Source organism: Hemitrygon akajei, chromosome 2 (assembly GCF_048418815.1).
Source record: "Hemitrygon akajei chromosome 2, sHemAka1.3, whole genome shotgun sequence".
Lineage (NCBI taxonomy): Eukaryota > Metazoa > Chordata > Chondrichthyes > Myliobatiformes > Dasyatidae > Hemitrygon > Hemitrygon akajei.
This window is the reverse complement of record NC_133125.1, coordinates 144,374,528-144,396,401: the sequence shown is the minus strand read 5'-3', so window position 1 is coordinate 144,396,401 and position 21,874 is coordinate 144,374,528. Positions and strand designations below refer to the sequence as shown.

The 21,874-nt window shown below is 50.5% G+C and overlaps 1 protein-coding gene across 1 annotated transcript in view; it reads right to left on the bottom strand.

Moving 5' to 3' along the window:
• LOC140716349 (uncharacterized) overlaps positions 1-21,874 on the bottom strand; it is a 90,671-nt gene that overhangs the window by 32,057 nt on the left and 36,740 nt on the right. Inside the window, exons 18-28 of the mRNA XM_073028998.1 lie at positions 20,242-20,396; positions 19,573-19,654; positions 17,912-18,018; positions 14,187-14,379; positions 11,645-11,701; positions 8,564-8,629; positions 8,372-8,473; positions 7,734-7,955; positions 3,726-3,887; positions 3,380-3,550; positions 2,632-2,775 (exon numbers count right to left, since the gene is read on the bottom strand). Of these exons, the coding sequence (XP_072885099.1) occupies positions 2,632-2,775; positions 3,380-3,550; positions 3,726-3,887; positions 7,734-7,955; positions 8,372-8,473; positions 8,564-8,629; positions 11,645-11,701; positions 14,187-14,379; positions 17,912-18,018; positions 19,573-19,654; positions 20,242-20,396 (1,461 nt within the window). The remainder of the gene's footprint in view (positions 1-2,631; positions 2,776-3,379; positions 3,551-3,725; positions 3,888-7,733; positions 7,956-8,371; positions 8,474-8,563; positions 8,630-11,644; positions 11,702-14,186; positions 14,380-17,911; positions 18,019-19,572; positions 19,655-20,241; positions 20,397-21,874) is intronic.

Below are 21,874 nucleotides of genomic sequence, written 5' to 3'. Positions count from 1 at the left end.
GACCTCGTAATGGAAGCCATGATTAGGAGATGCTGTGCTGCCGTCTAGACAATCGTGGGCAGTAAATGGAGCAGCATGATGAGTGATGGGGTGGTTGAGCTTTGAGGGTTTGCTAAGCCAACCTTTGCTGGTGGATTCAGTAACCCAAGCCCACTGTGTGGACCTGGACTCCTGGACACAGCAGAGCAGTGAGGGAGGTGGGCTACACACCTCTCTCATGAGCACCATTGTGTGGTGCAGACTTAGTTCAGTCAACTCCTTGTAGACACACCCTGGTGCTGCTGGATCCACCAATGAGACCATAAGACGATAGGACATAGAAGCAGAGTTAGGCCATTTGGCCCATCGAGTCTGCCCCCTCATTCAATCATGGCTGATTCTTTTGTCCCCTCCTCAGCCCCACTCACCGGCCTTCTCCCCATAACCTTTGATGCCATGTCCAGTCAGGGATTGATCAAGCTCTGCCTTAAATACACCCATCAACCTGGCTTCCACTGCTGCCTGTGGTAATAAATTCCACTAATTCACCACCATCTGACTCTACCATCCTCTGCATCTCTGTTTTAAATAGACGCTCCTCCATCCTGTGACCTCTCGTTCTAGACTCCCCCACCATGGGAAACATCCTTTCCACTTCTACTCTGTCTGGGTCTTTCAACATTCAAAGGGTTTCAATGAGATCCCCCCCTCATCCTTCTGAATTCCAGCAAGTACAGACCCAGAGCCATCAAACATTCCGCTTATGATAACCCTCTCATTCCTGAAATCATCCTTATGAACCTCCTCTGAACATCACATCTTTTCGTAGAGAAGGAGCCCAAATTTGTTCACAATACTCAAGGTGAGGCCTCACCAGTGCCTTATAAAGCCTCAGCATCACATCCTTGCTCTTGTATTCTAGACCTCCAGCATTTGCCTTCCTTACTACCAGCTCTAATTGCAAGTTAACCTTCAGGGTGTTCTGCACAAGGACTCCTAAGTCCTTTAGCATCTCAGATTTTTGGATTTTCTCCCTGATTAGAAAATAGTCTGCCTATTTATTTCTACTACCAAAGTGCATAGCCATGCATTTTTAAACATTGATTTGCCACCTTCTTGCCCATTCTCCCAATTGGTTTAAGTCCTTCAGCCTACCTGTTTCCTCAACACTACCGGCCCCTCCACCAATCTTTGTATCATCTGCAAACTTGGCAACAAAGCCACCTATTCCATCATTTAAATCATTGATATACAGCATAAAAGTAAGCGGTCCCAACACTGACTCTTGTGGAACACCACTAGTCATTGGTTACCAACCAGAAAAGGATCCTTTTATTCCCACTCGATGTCTCCTATTAATCAGCCAATGCTCTAACCATGCCAGTAACTTTCCTGTAATACCATGGGCTCTTAACTTGGTAAGCAGCCTCATGTGTGGCATCTTGTCAAAGGCCTTCTGAAAGCCCAAATATACAACATCAACTATATCCCCTTTATCTATCCTACGTGCAATCTTCTCAAAGAACTCCAACAAGTTTGTCAGACAAGAGTCTCCCTTAAGGAAACCAAGCTGATTTTGTCCTATCTTGTCCTGTGTCATCAAGTACTCCATCACCTCTTCCTTAACAATTGACTCCAACATCTTCACAACCACTGAGGTCAGGCTAACTGGTCTATAATTTCCTTTCTGCTGCCTTAGCCTAGGTGACTTATGTACCTTTAGGTCTTTCAGCTTTTTGAGCACTTTCTCTCTTGTAATAGTAACTGTACTCTCTTCTCTTCCCTCCCACTCTTCAACATCTGACACATTGCTAGCGTCTTCCACAGTGAAGACTGTTGCAAAATACTCATTTAGTTCATCTGCCATCTCCTTGTCCCCGTTATTATTTCTTCAGCCTCATTTTCTAGCGGTCCTATAACCACTCTCATCTCTCTTATTTTTTATATTCTTGAAAAAGCTTTTACTATCCACTTTGATAATGTTTGCTAGCTTGTACTTGTATTTCATCTATTCCTTCCTAATGATTTAGTTTCTGTCTGTGGGGTTTTAAAAGCTTTCCAATCCTCTGTCTTCCCACTAGTTTTTGCTTTGTTGTATGGCCTCTCTTTTGCTTTTACATTAGCTTTGACTTCCCTTGTCAGCCATGGTTGTACTATTTATTTTATTTTTGGAATACATCTGTCCTACCCTCTTCCTCATTTTTCCTAGAAACTCACACCATTGCTGCTCTGCTGACATCCTTGGCCAACTCCTCTCTCATACCGATGTAACTTCCTTTACTCCACTGAAATGCTTTACTTTCTCCCTATCAAATTTCAAGTTGAACTCAATCATATCGAGGTCAGTGCCTCCCAAAAGTTTTTTTTTTACCTTAAGCTCCCTAATCACCTTTGGGTCATTACACAATGCCCAGTCCAGTACAGCTGATCCGCCAGCAGGCTCAGCGACAAACTGTTCTAAAAAGCTCACTCTCTTGGGATCGATTTCCAAACTGATTTTCCCAATCGACCTGCGTGTCACATGCCCTATGACACCCATGGGTGCTGCCGGGCCCATCCAATGACATACGGAGATGGTTCACAGGGTGCTGAGGTGTCTCTCCCAAGACTGATGGGCAATGGTGTGGGGCAGCTTATGGGTCAGTAACTCACCTTTCAGTCCTTTCAGTCCCGAGACTCCTACAACTCCTTTCTTTCCAGGAAATCCAACTTCGCCCTTCCAGCCCTTGATTCCAGGTTGACCTCTGAAGCCATCGACACCAGGAAAGCCCGTGATTCCCGGCGAGCCTCTCCCACCTGAAGGGATGAACGGACGGGGTGAGTCAGCAGAGATGGAGCAGCAGGTTGCCACTGGCAACCCCACAGAGGACATGGTCACCCTTCCTTCCGCACAGTCTCGCCCTGACCATTCAGGTGCTCACCTAGAAGGGTTCCAAATCTCTGGTGCCACTACCCCATCAGGCAGTGCGTCCAGATCCAACCACCCTCAGGGAAAAGCATTCTCAGATCCCCACTGATCTGACCATCATCTTTATCACTGGACACACAGAGACCCTCTGAGGAAAGAGGCCACCCACCTGTTGTGTCAGAGAGTCATAGAAAAGTACAGCTCAGAAACAGGCCCTTCAGCCCATCTAGTCCATGCTGAGCCATTGAAACTGCCTACTCCCATTGGCCTGCTCCGGGACCATAGCCCTCCATACATACCCCTCCCATCCATGTACCTATCCAAACTTCTCTTAAATGCTTAAGTCGAGCTCGCTTGCACCAGTTACACTGACAGCTCATTCCATACAACCCTCTCAGTGTCCATCATGGATGACATTTTGGGAACCTCATCTGTACCCTCTCCACCACTGTCACATGCTACCAGCTGTACCACACACACACACACACTCACCCTTCAGCCCATCGAGTCCTGGCAGCCCATCTGCACCATACGGAGCGCTCGGCCCGGGGAAGCCTTGGTCTCCGGGGGGACCCATCTCACCAGGAACACCAGGTAGTCCTTTCATCCCAGCTGGACCAGGGGGACCTAGATCTCCTTGGCTTCCTTTCTGACCCTGTTGACCTGCAGGCAGACAACTGGTCAGAGGTGAGCCGAGGGGGCAGGGGAGGGAGAGGGGAAGGGAGGGGTATCATGGGGTAGGGTTGTGAGGTGGTGTGATGGGGGAGTGGGAGTGAGGGGGTGCCCATGGCAGGGACCAGGTTTTGGTTGAACCTCGCAGGGTGGGTTGAGGACTCACCCATAAATCCAGGTACCCCTGGAATTCCCTGTAACCCAGGCAGTCCTGGCCGTCCAGAGGTGCCAGGAAGCCCCTTTTCTCCTGGGAATCCTGCAAGTCCGGGTGCTCCAGGCTGTCCTTGCTCCCCTTTGGGACCCAGTGCTCCTCGCGCTCCATCCGTTCCTGAGGAAGAGAAGCGAAATGGTTGCATCATGATCTGGTATGGCAATTTCAACATGCAGCAACATGAGAAGTTGTTGAGAGACTGGACACCATGGGCACATTCCTCCCAGTATCAGTTGCATCTACTGGAGATGCTGGCTCATGAAGGCAACATCCACTAACAAAGACCCCCAGCGTCTGGGCCGTGCCACCTTCTCACAGCTACCTTTGGGCAGGAGATACAGAAGCCTGAAGTACCACACTACGAGAACAGCTACTTCTTCTCTTCAACCATTTGGTTCTTCAACTAACTGGCACAATATTAATCACTACCTCAGTGTTGGACACCTCGTGCATTAATGGATTTTGGTTCTTGTTTGTTCGGCGTTCTTTCCTGAAAAAAAAAATTGTGTATAATTTATGTGCAAGTAAGTTGTCCCATTGCACCTTAGCCAGCTGGTGGTGTAGTGGCATCAGCACTGGACTGTGAGGTGAGTGGTCCCGGGTTCAAATCCAGTCGGTGCCTTGCACACTTCCCATTTGTGCTGGTAAAAACAGACAAATGCTATCTGAAAAAAATGCCGTCTGAAGCACCACAAGGCGTGAGAAGGAACAACAATGATAATAAACTCTGTCTGACTTTGAGAAAGCTCATTCTGTGAACATTGGAGCAGTGGGTTAGTCTGTCCCACACTAGCCAGTCTGTCCTACACTGGCCAATCACACGTGCGTCTGCCCTTGAAGTGATCAGCCTTTTGGCTCCTTCCACTTTCTCCGATCTCATGGACACCCGCAAGGGCCCCAGCTATGTCTGCCTTTTCATTGGCTATGTGGAACAGGTCATGTTCCAAGCCTTCCTGGTAAAGCTCCCCAATTCTTTCTGCACTACACTGACGACTGCATTGGTGCTGCTTCATGCAATCGTGCAGAGATCGTCAGTTTCAACAACTTTCCTCCAATTTCCACCCTGCCTTTGCTCTATTTCTGACAACTCTCTCTCCTTTCCTGACCTCTCTTTCCATCTCTGGAGACAAACTGTCTACTGATATCTTTTATAATCCTACCAACTCCCAGTTATCTTGACTGTGCCTCTTACCAACCTGTCTCCTGTAAAAATGCCATTCCCTTGTCTCAATTCTTTCATCTCCGCTTCATCTGTTCCCAGAATGAGGCTTTTCTTTCCAGAACGTTAGCGATGTCCTCCTTCTTGCTCAGCCAGTGATGACGCTCTCACCCATATCTCCTCCATTTCCCACACATCTGCCCTCACCCCATCCATGCAACAGGGAAAGAGTTCCTCTTGTCCACACCTACCACCGCATGAGCCTTTACTATCCAGCACATCTTTCTCCGCAACTTCTGCCATCTTCGACTGAATCCTAAAACACACCTTTACCAACTCTCCACCCACCCCTCCCCAGCTTTCTGCAGGGAGTGTGCTCTCCGTGATTTCATTGTTCATTCATCCCTCCCCACTTTTGTACACTGGCTGTTTGTCAGTCTTTACTTACAGTATGTATAGTTTGCATAAATTATACTGCATTTCTTTATTTTCCTGGAAGTGCCTGAAAAAATTCATCTCAAGGCATTGCACGGTGATGTATACATCCTTTGATGATAAATTTGACTTTAGCTTTGACGAAATGCCTGTAAGTAAGGGGATCTGAAGGAAGTATATGGTAACATACAAGACAAACTTTGATAATAAATTATAATTCAACTTTGACTTTGATGAAGAAAATTAAAGCTTCAGAGATGCCAGGAAATGAGGCAGGTTGGGTAAAACATTTTCTGTCCATGACATTTATTGAAAAGTAACTCTGGCATATTCTCATGAAAAGACGTCTTGCAATAATAATAAACCCAGGACAACTTTTTTTTTGCACAACTTATTTTAACTTAACTATTTAATAAACTTATCTATACTTACTGTAATTCAGTTTTTTCTCTATATTTATTTATTATTATTGCATTGTACTGCAGCCGTAAAGTTAACAGATTTCACAACAGATATTTAATCTGATTCTGATTTCTCTACAGGGTTTCAGGTACTAGGATGGAGGACACACTCGAAATAACCTTAAAAAGAACAAATGTAACAATCCCGCTTGAAGCCATCCTGCTCTGTCTCACCTCAGGTACAACGCTCCACAGTTCTAGAGAGATAGAACACAGAACGCCACAGCACAGTACAGGCCCTTCAGCCCACGACAAGTTAATCTACTCAATCTAACCCTTCCTTCCTACATGACCCTCAGCTTTTCTATCATCCCTGTGCCCCTAATATATCTGCCACTGCAAACCGCCCTAGCAGTGCATTCCACAGTCTGTGTAAAAAACTTACCTCTGACATCTCCTATGTACATTCCTCCTATCACCTTAAAATTATGCCCCCTGCTGTTAGACATTTCCACCCTTGATAAAGCTCTCTGGCTATCCACTCTATCTATGCCTCTTATCATCTTATACACCTCTATCAAGTCACCTCTCATCCTCCTTCACTCTAAAGAGAAAAGCCCTAGCTCACTAAAGATATCCTCAGAAGACATGTTCTCTAATCCAGACAGCATCCTGGTAAATCTCCTCTGCACCTACTCTAAAGGCTCTACATGTCTTCTGTACTGAGGCGACCAGGAATGAGCACAATAGTCTAAGTGTGGTCTAACCAGATTTTTTAGAGCTGCAGCATTCCCAAGCGGCTCTTGAACTTAATTCCCCAGCTAATGAAAACCATCACACCATACCATTTCTTAGCACTTTATTATGGTTCAGAGTAAACTCACCAAGCTGCTATGAGCTGCTCTTTTAGATTTAAATTGTCTTCTAATTTTCTCCTTTTTGGGGAGAGAATTCAAATATTTAGGTTATTCCCACGATGCATTATCACATCTCAGCTAGAACTACCAGGTTTGACAATCCCATGTAGATGGAGAATTGCTGTGTTTTGCAAACAACTCTTAGTGTCACATTATTCATCTGACAGACAAAGGAGACCACATGCTATCTGCAATCTTTATATATTTTGTCTACGATTTCCTATAATGTTCAGTGATGCAGAAGCAGAGTTGACATCCAGCATCTCCCAACACTATTCAGGGAAGACATCAGTGCTGCTCAAATCTTAACCAATTACTGAAAGCTGTCTTCGCCTTCAGGGCCAATTTCAATCATCTCTGTCTTTAAATTTAACATTAAGAGAACACAGGTTTATTGGTGCACAACAGTCTATTTTTATATTAAAATAACCTGCTAACAGAGCATTTTGAATCAGACCAGAATCTGAGCAGAATTGATGGGGTAAGTACTGAGATGCCTTTTCCTCTCCGTAGAGAGATCAAAACCAGGTCATAGTTTCAAGATAAAGAGAGCATTGGGGTGAGGAGAAATGTCTTCATCAGAGGGTGGTGAAGATTTGGACAGGGCTGAGGCCAGTGGCTTTCTGAGCATCGAGTAGAACAAGGGGTCTGGGGATTTGGAGAGCAACTCAAGCATGAACTTACTGAATAGCGGGGCAGGCTTGAGAAGATGGCTGATGAACTGTTTGATGGTTTCATTAAAACACTGAACACTTAAAAAACTGAATAAAGAGTCAATGTTTTGAGCCAAGATCCTTCATCAGGACCGAAAATGGGTCTCAGACCGAAACACTGACTCCTTATTTCTTTCCATGCATGCTCTCTGGCGAGCTGAATTCATCCATCACTTTACGTGTGTCACTCTGGATTTCCAGCATCTGCAGAATCTCTTTATGATCAACTGCCCTAAACCTTCTGTGCTTACAGGAAGCCTCCCCAGCTGTCACCTCCCCCACCCCTCTCTGGAACCAGTGTTAGGGTCCCACAGCTGTGGGACGTGCCCACTCCTTACCTGGGAATCCAATCTTGCCTTCATCTCCAGGAATTCCCTTCACTCCGGGCTTTCCCTGGGAGCCGGGCTCTCCCGGAAACCCAGGCTCTGCTCCGATCACGTCCCCGTGCCAGCCCTTCGGCCCAGGTTGACCCTGACCTCCAGGCCGGCCCTTTGGCCCTGGTAGCCCCGGCAGGCCCACCACACCACGCTCCCCCTTCCTGCCTCGCGCTCCGACGAATCCTGCAAGAGGGAGAGAGAAGCTGACCATAGGTTCTCGTGTGAACACGCAGGGATGGTCCCCAGTAGGGGCATCAGACAGTTGGGGGCTGACCTGGGGATGGAGGGAGAGGAGGAGATAGGGGAACGTGGCACATTGGGACAGGGAAAACCGCGGTCAGAGGCATGGCTACCCTTTGGGACAGGTGCCAGAACTATCATGCTCACACTGATCAGTGGTCGGAGAAGGGTGGCTACCACCAGCTCACTACAGGACAGCGAGGGGCCATTCAGTCCACTGAGGCTGTGCTAGAATCATTGGCAGCCTTGTGCTACACCACAGATGACCACGTCTTCCCCTCCACTGACCAGACTCCGACTCGCACGCCGTCTCCATGGTCATGGGGGTGAAGGGTCGACTAACTTTCCTTATGGATTACCTTCTGGGCCTGGAATTCCTGGTCCTGGGGCTCCAATGAATCCTTTCCTCCCTGGATATCCTTGCCTGGTCGGTCCTGGCAACCCTTGCTGACCTTTTTCACCTGGAATGGGACAGTTGTTTTGAAGTAAGGTGTCCACAGAACACAAGGTTTAGTGGTGCCCACAGGGCAGATCAATACACCTGGCCATACCTGTCTCTCCAGGTACTCCTGGTTCTCCCGGCACTCCTGGTTGTCCTGGGCTCCCACAACCAGCACCTGGGAAGATGAGTGCGTAACAGTCAAATCTCCATCAATAAGCAATTCTAGTTAAACTCCAAACTTAAATGTTTTGCAGGCTTCATCCTGCTCACCCGTTCATGTGGGCTGGTCACTCACGCAAGACCAGATCCTGCGTGGACTCTGTCCACACTTCCTACCGTCTCAGTAAAGCAGCCAGCATAAGCAAAGACCCCACCCACCCCAGGCATTCTCCCTTCCTCCCACACTCACTGGGCTGTTGAAAGAGGGTCTGAAAACACACACCGTCAGGCTCAGGGTCAGATTCTTACCCAATGTAGTCAGACTCTTGAATCCATCTCTCGTACAATAAGATGCACTCTTTACTTCGCAATCTACCTTGCTATGATTTTGCATTGTTATTTCTATATTCTAACTCCATTCACTACGTAATGATCAGATCTGTAGAAACAATATGCTAATAAGCTTTTCATGACAATAATAATAATTCTAAGATACAAAAGCTTAAAAGCACATACCACAGTATGGGTGAAAGCACATACTAACCCTAACAGTTCTATCCCACTGTTACACTGAATGGTTCTCTGACACAATAATGATGGACTCCTGATCTCCTAAACTATCTCGTCATGGCCTCGCACTTTGCTGTCTACCTGTACGGGACTTTCTCTGCAGCTGCAACACTCTATTCTGCATTCTGTTATTGTTTTAATAAAAGCATAGACTATTTTCTGAGAGGAAAGAAAATTCAAAAATTGAAGGTGGAAAGAGGTCATTGTGCTGGTTAACTTGCAGTTCGAGTCGGCGGTGAGGAAGGCAAATGGAATGTTAGCGTTCATTTCCAGAGGATGAGGATATAAAAGCAAGGATGTAATGCAGGGATTTTCTAAGGCACTGGTGAGGCCTCACTTGGAGTACTGCTTGGGCCCCTTATCTAAGGAAGGATGTGCTGACCTTGGAGAGGCTCCAGAGAAAGTTCATGAGAATGATTCCAGGAATGTTAATGTATGAAGGCATTTGATGGCCCTGGGTCTGTATTTGTTGGAATTTAGAAGCATTGGTGGGGGGAAGGAGCTATCGAATGTTGAAAGGCCAAGATAGAGTGGATGTGGAGAGGATGTTCCCTATGGTGGGGGGATCTGAGACCAGAGGACGCAGCCTCAGAATAGAGGGGAGTCCATTTAGAACTGAGATGAAGAGGAATTTCTTTAGCCGGAGGCGGCTGTGGAGGCTGTTATTGGGTATACTTAAAGTGATGTAGATAGATTCCTGATTGGTAAGGGAATGAAAGGATATGGGAGAAGGTGAGGGATTAGGACTGAGAGGGAAATGGATCAGCCGTGATGAAATGGCAGAGCAGATTCGATGGGCCATGTGGCCTAATTCTGTCCTTCACTTTGGTGTATATATATGGTGTATATATTATATATAGATATATATATGTATGTATTATATACACTTTGGTGTATATAATATGGTCTTCACTTCTGTGCCACCTCAATATATTTATGTACAGAATAATCTGTCTGTCTGCACACAAACAAAAGCTTTTCTCAGTATCTCAGGACATAAAAATAAACCTAATAAGTAATAAATTTTATATCAATAACAAAAGTATTTTGCTCACACTTAAGTTCCCCAAAAAGGTGGGGCACTAGTGTAAGCTGTTGCCCTGAATGACTGCAGATCATCTGGTGAAGATGGACCCAGAGTGCAGTTGGGAGCTTGGACCCAGTGACAGTGAAGGAACAGCAATAGATTTCCCCGTCACGGTGGGGTGGGGGCGGGGAGGGGAATCTGCGAGTGATGGTGTTCCCCTGCTCCTGCCATGCTAGTCTTTCTGGGTGGGAGAGACGGTGGGTTTTTTGGGAGGGGTCGGTGTAGTGTGCTGTGCGGTGCAGACGATGCACACTGCAGCCACGGTGTGCTGTGCAGGAGGGAGAAGGTGTTTATGGTGAATAGTTAGGGCGCTGGTCAAGCGGACTCCTTTGCCCTGCATGGTGAGCTAAGCTGCATTAATGTTGGCACTCTGCTCACCCAGAGTCCCATCACACCCCCCAACGTGCATCGTAGACAGCGGGAAGGCCCTGGGCGCCACTCGACACGATCTGACGTGGTTCCGCGCTGTTGGTCAGCGGTGGCCCTGGAGTTTTCACAGTGATGGTCCCGGTGACCAGGCAACGTGACCCTCGGAGCTGGACTTGACCTCAGATCCACTGCAGATGGGCGTGATGAGATCAACGCCATAGGATACCTGGCTCCGCGGGGTGGATGCCGAGGGATACCGTCACTGGCTCCTGGGCGCCCTGCAAAGGCCTGTCTCACAACAGAGCAGATGTGCAAAATTCCCCTCAGTCAAATGAAAATCATCCGGGGATGCCACTCTCTCGAACACTGAAAGGCAGAGCCTCTTGAAGGAGGAGGGCAGAAGCGATCTCCCTACACTCCTAACTCAACGGAGCAGGACACTGCTGCGGGAAAGGCGGAGCAAACTCAATGGGCCGAATGGCTTAATCCTGCTCCTATGTCTTATGATCTTATAGATCAGGCGGATTTGCAACGTGCCAGCTCCTGACTCTCTGGACAGCAGGTACTCTCTCCCACAGAAAGTCGGCTGACAGAGCTGTTAACCTTTCCAAGGAAATGTTACTAACTTCCCCTCCTCTGAGAGATAAGAACCACATATCAAACCTAATGCCAGATGTAAGGTATATTTAGTTGCTCATGACTGGATGCCACCTACTCCCCTACACCACACACTTGTGTCAAGAGATCAAAACTTGCTTCCCTCTTTATGTTGGAAGGTCCATTTAACCCTTAACTGGCCAGGCACTGGTCTTGTGGTCTCGGCCCAAAATGGCGTCTCTTTATTCCTCTCCATAGATGCTGCCTGAGCCTGTGAACTCCCCCAGCACTTTGTGAGTGTGTTACTCTGGATTTTCAGCATCCGCTGAATCTCTTGTGCTTACAGCTGTCTGCATTTGGAGTTCAACAGTCTTTAACTACAAGAGGCAAAGAAGGTCCACGCTTTACCTGCTGGGTAATCCCCTGTTCTTCTCCATGCTTCCGGCTCCGTGGGGCACTCAGCGGCTGTTTAAACAGACAGGACACATGGATTACGCTGAGCTACAGGTAATAATGGAGACAGTGATCGTCTCTCATCAGCACAGGCTTGTAAACAGAAGTGCCGAACATGTTCCCTTGGCATTTTACAATCTATTCTGCAGCGAGGGAGAATCCGCCAGCCCTATTTCTGAACCCGAATCTCAGAGGGAGAAGCGGAGAAATTAATCTGGGGATTCAGTGACAGAGGATGAGATGGAAGGAGAGGTTCGGCTGGCTCAGATTTTATTCCTTGGAGCACAGGAGAATGAGGGGTGACCTAATAGAGGAGTATAAAATCAGGAGGGGCACAGAAAGAGTGAAACATACAGTCTTTTTCCCGGGGAAAAGGAACCGGTAACTGGAGGGAATTGGTTTAAAGTGAGAGGAGAAAGCTTTAAAAGGAAAACCAAGGGGCAATTTCATTATGCGGAAGCTGGTACCAGGGGGAAGCTGCCAGAGGAAGCGATTGAGGTGGACACAATAATGATTAAAAGACATTTGATTAACGGTTAGAAGAGGTTTAGAGTGATATGGGGAGGAGGTTCACGAGAACGAGCCCAGGAGTGAAAGGGTTAAGGTCTGAGGAGAGTTTGATGGCGCTGGGCCTGTACTCGTTGGTATTTAGGATAATGAGCGGGGATCTCTTTGAAACCAATCAAGTATTGAAAGGCCCAGATAGAGTAGATGTGGAGAGAATGTTTCCTAACATGGGGGCAGTCTAGGAACAGAGGGCACAGACTCGGATTAGAGGGACATCCATTTAGGACAGAGGTGGGGAGGAATTTCTTTAGCCAGAGGGTGGTGAATCTGTGGAACTCATTGCCACAGGGGCAGTGGAGGCCAAGTCATTGGGTATATTTAAATCAGAGGTTCATAGACTGTATTTAGTAAGGGTGGCAAAGGTGATGCGGAGAAGGCAGGTGAACGGTGTTGAGAGAGACTGACGGAATGACAGAGCCCTCTCGTTGGGCCAGACAACTTAATTCAGCTCCTATGTCATGGTCTTATTGGCCAAATGGTACAGAGTTGAGCTAAGATGTATTACTGATCTAAGCGGTAGATCACACTGCTCCCAATGTCCAACAATACTTTGATCAGACACTCCTGCTTTCACATTTCCGAAAGTAAAGCGGGGACCGACCCCTGTAACCTCCTCCAGCCGCTGACTCAAACTCGGGGCGGGCAAAGGAGGGCTGCAGAGACTGGGGGGAGCCTCTGGAGGGGCTGCCGAGGGAGGTGGCGGACGTGGAAGCGCTCATAGGGTAGGAACAGGGGTCTAAAGCTGGCAGATGGCGTTACTGTCAATGGGCATCGGGTTCAGCATGGGCACATTGGCCCAAAGGGACGGACCCTGTAACACCTTGTGAAGTTGATAGCTCTGGAAGCAGGGATAATGCTTCCCTGCTTAGGGTGTTGAGAACCCAGGACCAGCTCTCAAAGTAAGGTGCCAGCCACTCGGATCCCTCCCCCAGGTAAAGGGAGTTTTCTGTTGGAGGTCACGTTCTGACACAGGTACCTGAGGCTGGACGCTTGGTGTTTGTGGAGGGTGCGGTGGGCATCTCTGACACATAGCGGGAGGATCCCTACAGCCTCGTGACTGGGGAGCTGTCAGATGCCACAGGCTACCGGCAACCACACAGCCATCTCAGGGGCTGCACTGTTGGCAGATCAGGGGCAGCCAAGCCTGGAGGGGCAGGTTCATCGCAGAGAGCCTCTCTGAGATCTCACCACTCTGTTCATGCCGAGGGGAGATCAGGTCACTGCATCAGGTAAAGAGTGAGAAAAACAGTTTGGGAAGGTGCTTAGTGTGGGACCGCTCTGAGATGGAGTCAGTGTGGGATCACGTGTTCATTGTGGGACCGTGTACTCAGCGTGGGACCGTGCACTCAGTGTGGGACCGTGTACTCAGTGTGGGACCGTGTACTCAGTGTGGGACTGTGCTGAGGTACGGTCATTGTGGGACCGTGTACTCAGCGTGGGACCGTGCACTCAGTGTGGGACCGTGTACTCAGCGAGGGACTGTGCTGAGGTACGGTCAGTGTGGGACCGTGTACTCAGTGTGGGACCGTGTACTCAGCGTGGGACCGTGTACTCAGCGTGGGACCGTGTACTCAGTGTGGGACCGTGTACTCAGCGTGGGACTGTGTACTCAGCGTGGGACCGTGTACTCAGCGTGGGACCGTGTACTCAGCGTGGGACCGTGTACTCATTGTGGGACCGTGTACTCAGCGTGGGACTGTGCATTCAGCATGGGACTGTGCTGATGATATGGGATCCTGGTCGATACTGGAAGCACCCGGTGTGAGACCATGCTAAGGCAGGATGAGTGTCGGAGCATGACCTTAGTATGGCACTGTGTGGTCAGTGCTGGGACAGGCACGGCCCCCAGCCGACTACCCGACATCGCAATGTTAGTGGTCACACCCATACTATGGGTGACCAGAGACATATGGGGGTTGGACAGACTCACCTGGGTCACCTGCTTCACCCGGATGACCTTCAGTTCCAGGGGCACCTTCAACTCCGATGTCTCCAGGCAGCCCGGGACTCCCATTGGGGCCTTGGAACACCAGCCCAGATGTGCCTGGGAGTCCCGAGAATCCTTTCCTGCCACGGGCTCCTGGGATCCCTGGGTCACCGGAGAGGCCTCTCTGTGCTTCGCCCTGAAACATCAGACGTGTGACCAGAGGGAGCAACAGGAACTTCATACTTCAACACACATAACCTGCACTCCCGCAGGTTCAGAGGAACTCTTTGCCCGTCACGGGGGTGGGAGCCTGACAGATGGGGGTAGGGTAAAACTGAGTTCCAGGGAGCAGTGGGCTGTGGGGAGCAGGGACATATAGAGGGCAAGGGCAGGACGGGGTGGGGGTACATATGAGGTAACATGGTTCAGTACTCCTGTCTTGATCCCATCCACTGCCCCAGCAATCTCCCACTGTTCATCACTCCCACGGGAGGGGTGTCCAGAAAGTGGGGGAGAAGGGGCTGACAGGAGACAGGGACAGGGAATGCCGTTTGGAGAATGAGGAAGTGATTCAGCCATTGGTCCACAGTAGAAGTCCCTTTACAGGAAGGCCTTCCCTTGTTCTTGGGCGACATGGAGTGAAGGCTGCTGCACAAAAAAGTACACTGGAATAAATTCAATAGTTTATACACAGAACTCCAGCCTTCCAGGAGGGAGTCAATCCCAGAGCGGGTGTGATTACACACACTGGGGTCCGGGTGTAGATCACAGTTCAGGTGTGATTACACACACTGGGGTCCGGGTGTAGATCACAGTTCGGGGGTGATTACACACACTGGGGTCCGGGTGTAGATCACAGTTCGGGGGTGATTACACACACTGGGGTCCGGGTGTAGATCACAGGTCAGGGGTGAATACACACACTGGCGTCCGGGTGTAGATCACAGTTCAGGTGTGATTACACACACTGGGGTCCGGGTGTAGATCACAGTTCGGGGGTGATTACACACACTGGGGTCCGGGTGTAGATCACAGGTCAGGGGTGAATACACACACTGGCGTCCGGGTGTAGATCACAGTTCAGGTGTGATTACACACACTGGGGTCCGGGTGTAGATCACAGTTCGGGGGTGATTACACACACTGGGGTCCGGGTGTAGATCACAGTTCAGGGGTGATTACACACACTGGGGTCCGGGTGTAGATCACAGGTCAGGGGTGAATACACACACTGGCGTCCGGGTGTAGATCACAGTTCAGGTGTGATTACACACACTGGGGTCCGGGTGTAGATCACAGTTCAGGGGTGATTACACACACTGGGGTCCGGGTGTAGATCACAGGTCAGGGGTGAATACACACACTGGGGTCCGGGTGTAGATCACAGTTCGGGGGTGAATACACACACTGGGGTCTGGGTGTAGATCACAGTTCGGGGGTGATTACACACACTGGGGTCCGGGTGTAGATCACAGTTCGGGGGTGATTACACACACTGGGGTCCGGGTGTAGATCACATTTCAGGGGTGATTACACACACTGGTGTCCGGGTGTAGATCACAGTTCGGGGGTGATTACACACACTGGGATCCGGGTGTAGATCACATTTCAGGGGTGATTACACACACTGGGGTCTGGGTGTAGATCACAGTTCGGGGGTGATTACACACACTGGGGTCCGGGTGTAGATCACAGTTCGGGGGTGATTACACACACTGGTGTCCGGGTGTAGATCACAGTTCGGGGGTGATTACACACACTGGGATCCGGGTGTAGATCACATTTCAGGGGTGATTACACACACTGGGGTCTGGGTGTAGATCACAGTTCGGGGGTGATTACACACACTGGGGTCCGGGTGTAGATCACAGTTCGGGGGTGATTACACACACTGGGGTCCGGGTGTAGATCACAGTTCGGGGGTGATTACACACACCTGGGTCCGGGTGTAGATCACAGTTCGGGGGTGAATACACACACTGGGGTCCGGGTGTAGATCACAGTTCGGGGGTGAATACACACACTGGGGTCCGGGTGTAGATCACAGTTCGGGGGTGATTACACACACTGGGGTCCGGGTGTAGATCACAGTTCGGGGGTGATTACACACACCTGGGTCCGGGTGTAGATCACATTTCAGGGGTGAATACACACACTGGGGTCCGGGTGTAGATCACAGTTCGGGGGTGATTACACACACCTGGGTCCGGGTGTAGATCACAGTTCGGGGGTGATTACACACACTGGCGTCCGGGTGTAGATCACAGTTCGGGGGTGATTACACACACTGGGGTCCGGGTGTAGATCACAGTTCGGGGGTGATTACACACACCTGGGTCCGGGTGTAGATCACATTTCAGGGGTGAATACACACACTGGGGTCCGGGTGTAGATCACAGTTCGGGTGTGATTACACACACTGGCGTCCGGGTGTAGATCACATTTCAGGGGTGAATACACACACTGGGGTCCGGGTGTAGATCACAGTTCGGGGGTGATTACACACACTGGGGTCCGGGTGTAGATCACAGTTCGGGGGTGATTACACACACCTGGGTCCGGGTGTAGATCACAGTTCGGGGGTGATTACACACACTGGGGTCCGGGTGTAGATCACAGTTCGGGGGTGATTACACACACTGGGGTCCGGGTGTAGATCACAGTTCGGGGGTGATTACACACACTGGGGTCCGGGTGTAGATCACAGTTCGGGGGTGATTACACACACTGGGGTCCGGGTGTAGATCACAGTTCGGGGGTGATTACACACACTGGGGTCCGGGTGTAGATCACAGTTCGGGGGTGATTACACACACTGGGATCCGGGTGTAGATCACAGTTCGGGGGTGATTACACACACTGGCGTCCGGGTGTAGATCACAGTTCGGGTGTGATTACACACACTGGGGTCCGGGTGTAGATCACAGTTCGGGTGTGATTACACACACTGGGGTCCGGGTGTAGATCACATTTCAGGGGTGAATACACACACTGGGGTCCGGGTGTAGATCACAGTTCGGGGGTGATTACACACACCTGGGTCCGGGTGTAGATCACAGTTCGGGTGTGATTACACACACTGGGATCCGGGTGTAGATCACATTTCAGGGGTGAATACACACACTGGGGTCCGGGTGTAGATCACAGTTCGGGGGTGATTACACACACTGGGGTCCGGGTGTAGATCACAGTTCGGGGGTGATTACACACACTGGGATCCGGGTGTAGATCACAGTTCGGGGGTGATTACACACACTGGGGTCCGGGTGTAGATCACAGTTCGGGTGTGATTACACACACTGGGGTCCGGGTGTAGATCACAGTTCGGGTGTGATTACACACACTGGGGTCCGGGTGTAGATCACATTTCAGGGGTGAATACACACACTGGGGTCCGGGTGTAGATCACAGTTCGGGGGTGATTACACACACCTGGGTCCGGGTGTAGATCACAGTTCGGGGGTGATTACACACACTGGCGTCCGGGTGTAGATCACAGTTCGGGGGTGATTACACACACTGGGGTCCGGGTGTAGATCACAGTTCGGGGGTGATTACACACACTGGGGTCCGGGTGTAGATCACAGTTCGGGGGTGAATACACACACTGGGGTCCGGGTGTAGATCACAGTTCGGGGGTGAATACACACACTGGGGTCCGGGTGTAGATCACAGTTCGGGGGTGATTACACGCTCTTGGCTCCTTATATAGGTTCAAATATACTCACAGGAAGTCCTGGTTCTCCTTGCTTGCCGGGTCTTCCATCCCTTCCTGGGGCTCCGGGTTTTCCACGAGCCCCACTCAGACCAGGTTCTCCCACGTCCCCCTTCGCACCTTCACAAACCGAAGCCGCACGTCAGCACTCTGTTGAAAGGTCACCTGCTGAAGCCTTCATCCGGCCTCTGTCGTAACCTTGAAGCTGGCCGAGGACGTTCGGCCCTCAAAACGGTTCCATCATTCATTCTGATCATTTGTGTCAGCACCTCACCCTCACAGCCATTCCTCCAGAAGGCTCCGGACTAGTCCTGCAGCCCACTGGTCCTCCGCAGACACTGACCCCTGGTCCTGGTGGCCTCAGCTAATGGAAAACCCTTCCCATGTCCAATCTTTTGCACACCCCTTCATACCCCCACCGCGTGGGATGCATAAATAACTCAAAGTCCAAACCCCACTGCACTGTGCACCCTCGCCACCCTCGCCACCCCCACCCCCATCCCCACCCCCACCCCCATCCCCACCCCCACCCCCACCCCCACCCCCACCCTCGCCACCCTCCCCCTCCCCACCCCCACCCTCCCCACCCCCACCCCCATCCAGTGGCTCCCATTTGCCTCCCACTCACACCTCGAAAAAATAGTCCCTCACAGATCAGGGTTCTGTCTGCAAGTCCATGATGACCTTGTCCAACCCTGACTGATCTGTTCCACGTGTCACGTCGAGAGATGCACCACACTAACTGGCCCTTTGGACCAGCGAGCCCATGCCGCCCAACATGAGGAATGATCTTACTAACCCGTACGGCTTTGGAACGTGGGAGGAAACTGGAGCACCCGGAGAAAAGCCTTGCGTTCGCAGCGAGAACGTACAAACTCCTTACAGACAGCGGCAGGAACTGAACCAGGGTCGCTGGCACTGTAATTACGTTATGCTTGCCCCTGCAGTACTGTGGGCACTGGCAGTTCCCTGTATTCCTCCCTGCACACATGCTGCCCGACGTGCTGGGTATTTTCTAGTGACAGCCACTGTCTGGCTTCTGAGACAGCGAGCAGAGTTTCGCTGAACTCACACCCTGAACTAGTGTGGTGTCTCCGCTTCATGGGGTGGTGACGTGCAGTCACAGAGCCACACAGCTTGGAGACAGGCCCTTCAGCCCATCGGCCACATGCTGACTATCAAGTACACAGCCGATAAAATCCCATTTGTATTTTCTCCTCACTTGGAAGGGCAACTCCGCTCAGTAAGGCTCCTCTCTGTTGCCATGACAACTCCACTCCGAATCCTACCTACCTCATGTCACCCACCTCCCTGGCCTCGTCTGCACCCACCATCTCGTCACAAACCCCCTTCACCCATCTCCGACCCCACATCCTTCCCTCTCTGTCCCCATTCACCCACCATGTCCCTAACCCCTCCCTCTACCCATCCTCTGACTCTCCCCGACCCCACCTACTAACTCCTCAACCCCCTCACTCTCCTGTTCCTCACCCTCAATCTCCCCATCCCCAATCCCCTCACCCCTCTGTATTCCTACCCTTTCTCCACACCCACTGACCCACACCCCTCCCCATCCCAACCCTTCACCGTCACACCCCCCACCCATAATCACCCCTCACCCCTCCCCTCCCCTTCCTGCCCCCACCGTCCGTGGCTGGCTGAACTGCCCCCTACCTTTGGTGGTGATGGTGGGGATGAAGATGGATTCGCCCTTCTGCCCCTTTGGGCCAGGAGCACCAGGATTCCCGGGCTCACCCTGTGGCAGAGAGAGAGAGAGAGCCTCCTGTTAGCCCAGAAACCTCTCGGAAGCCAGAGACAGACACACAGAGCCATGGTGGAAGCCCCCCCCCCCCCCCCCCGAGCCCCTGTGATCCTGTGGGCCTGAACCCTCACCCCTGGGCAGTCAGACTGGCAATCAGCACCCAGGGATGGCTGGGCAGGTTGCTGATCCCGTGACCTTGTCTACAACCCCTGACTCTTTCCTTGCCTCCACCCAACACAGTCCATTATTTCGGATCCTGCCTATGATCCCTGACTTAGTCCAGGGCCTCTTAATCCCGAACTTGTTCGTGTCATCGTCTGTGTCTCCTGACCCTGCCCTTGACCCTACCTTATCTGGTCCAGTACTCTGAACCTGTCTGTGACCTTCTGTGACCCTTCGACATTGTCTGTGATCATAAACCAACCCTGTCCATGAACTCTGACTTAACTGTGAAACTAGCTCTCTGTGTAACTTCTAACACTGTCTACCACCCCATGACCAAACCCTGTCTGTGACTCCTCACCCTGTGCATGGTCCCTAACACACCGCCCTCCCCCCCACCCCAATCTGGTGATACTTACAGGATATCCGGGAATTCCATACAATCCTGGAGTTCCTTCATCTCCCAGTGGACCTATGCTTCCATATATCCCAGGAATTCCGGGAATCCCGATGAGACCAGGAGGTCCATGTGGCGCGACGTCCCTGGTCGAGCAGGCGCAGAGTCCAGCTTCTCCTGTGGAAGACAGCGGGCTGGTGGGATGGAGGGGCTTGTGCAGACTAAAAGAGCAAGGACTTCCTGGTCCTCAGTCTGAGAGGAATGGACCTCCTGGTCCTCAGTCTGAGAGGAATGGACTTCCTGGCCCTCAGTCTGAGAGGAATGGACCTCCTGACCCTCAGTCTGAGAGGAATGGACCTCCTGGTCCTTGGTCTGAGGGTGCACGGGGGTCAATGGTCTTTACGGGAAGGAACCCCTCTTGCTCCCACCCTGAGATGAACTACTCTGGAGGGTCATAGTTGGAAGGTAAGGACTGAAGTTAGGGAAGTAAAGGGTCAGGATGTTAACTATGGATTCAAAGTGCTAGGCTCTAGTGTCTATCTCCAGGAGCCTGACTGAACTCCCATCCCCGGAAAACCTAGTCCTGGCTTCAGGCCTGGAACAGACTGTGGAACAGAGTTAATGGGCCATGGATGAAGGAGATGGATACTGCAGTTTGAGAGGGAGAAGCATAACACACATGTATCTGTATTGCAATGGAATAAAAGGAATTACAAGAGCTTGCCCAGGTGGATTGGAGGAGGATATTGGCAGGGACAACGGCAGAGCAGAGGTGGCTGAAGTTTCTGGGAATAGTTCACAAGGTGCAGGATAGATATGTTCCACAGAGGAAGAAGTTTTCAAATGGCAGGGACAGGCAACCGTGGCTAACAAAGGAAGTTAAGGGCTGTATAAAAGCCAAGGAAAGGGCATATAAGGTAGCAAAGGTGAGTGAGAAGTTTTTAAAATCCAACAAAGGGCTATAAGAAGGGTAAAAATGAAATATGAGGGCAGACTGGCCAATAACGTAAAGCAGGATACCAAAAGCCTTTGCAGTTATATAAAGAGAAAAATGGAGGTGAGAGTTGATATTGGACCACTGGGAAAAGACGCTGGTGAGGTAGTAACGGGGGACAAAGAAATGGCTGATGAACTTAATGTGTACTTTGCATCACTCTTCATTGTGGGAGCACACTAACAGTGTGGCAGAGGTCCATGAATGTCGGGGAGCAGGAGTGAGTGCCATCACTATTTCAAGGGAAAAGAAAACATGCCAGGCAAATTGAAAGGTGTTAAAGTGGCTAAGTCACCTGGACCAGATGGATTACATCCCAGAGTCCTGAGAGAGGTGGCTGAAGAGACAACGGATGCATTGGTCATGACCTTTCAAGAATCACTTGATCCTGGAATGGTCCCAGAAGACTGGAAAATTGCAAATGTCACTCCGCTCTTTAAGAAGGGAGCAAGGCGAAAGAGAGGAAATTATAGTCCAGTTGGCCTAACCTCAGTGGTTGGGAAAGTGTTGGAGTCTATTTTTAAGGATGAGGTTTCAAAGTACTTGGAGTCTAACGATAAAATAAGTCAAAGCCAGCATTGTTTCTGTAAAGGGAAATCTTTACAGTTTGTCTGACAAACTGTTAGAATTCTTTGTGGAAGTGACAAGCAGGGTGGGGACA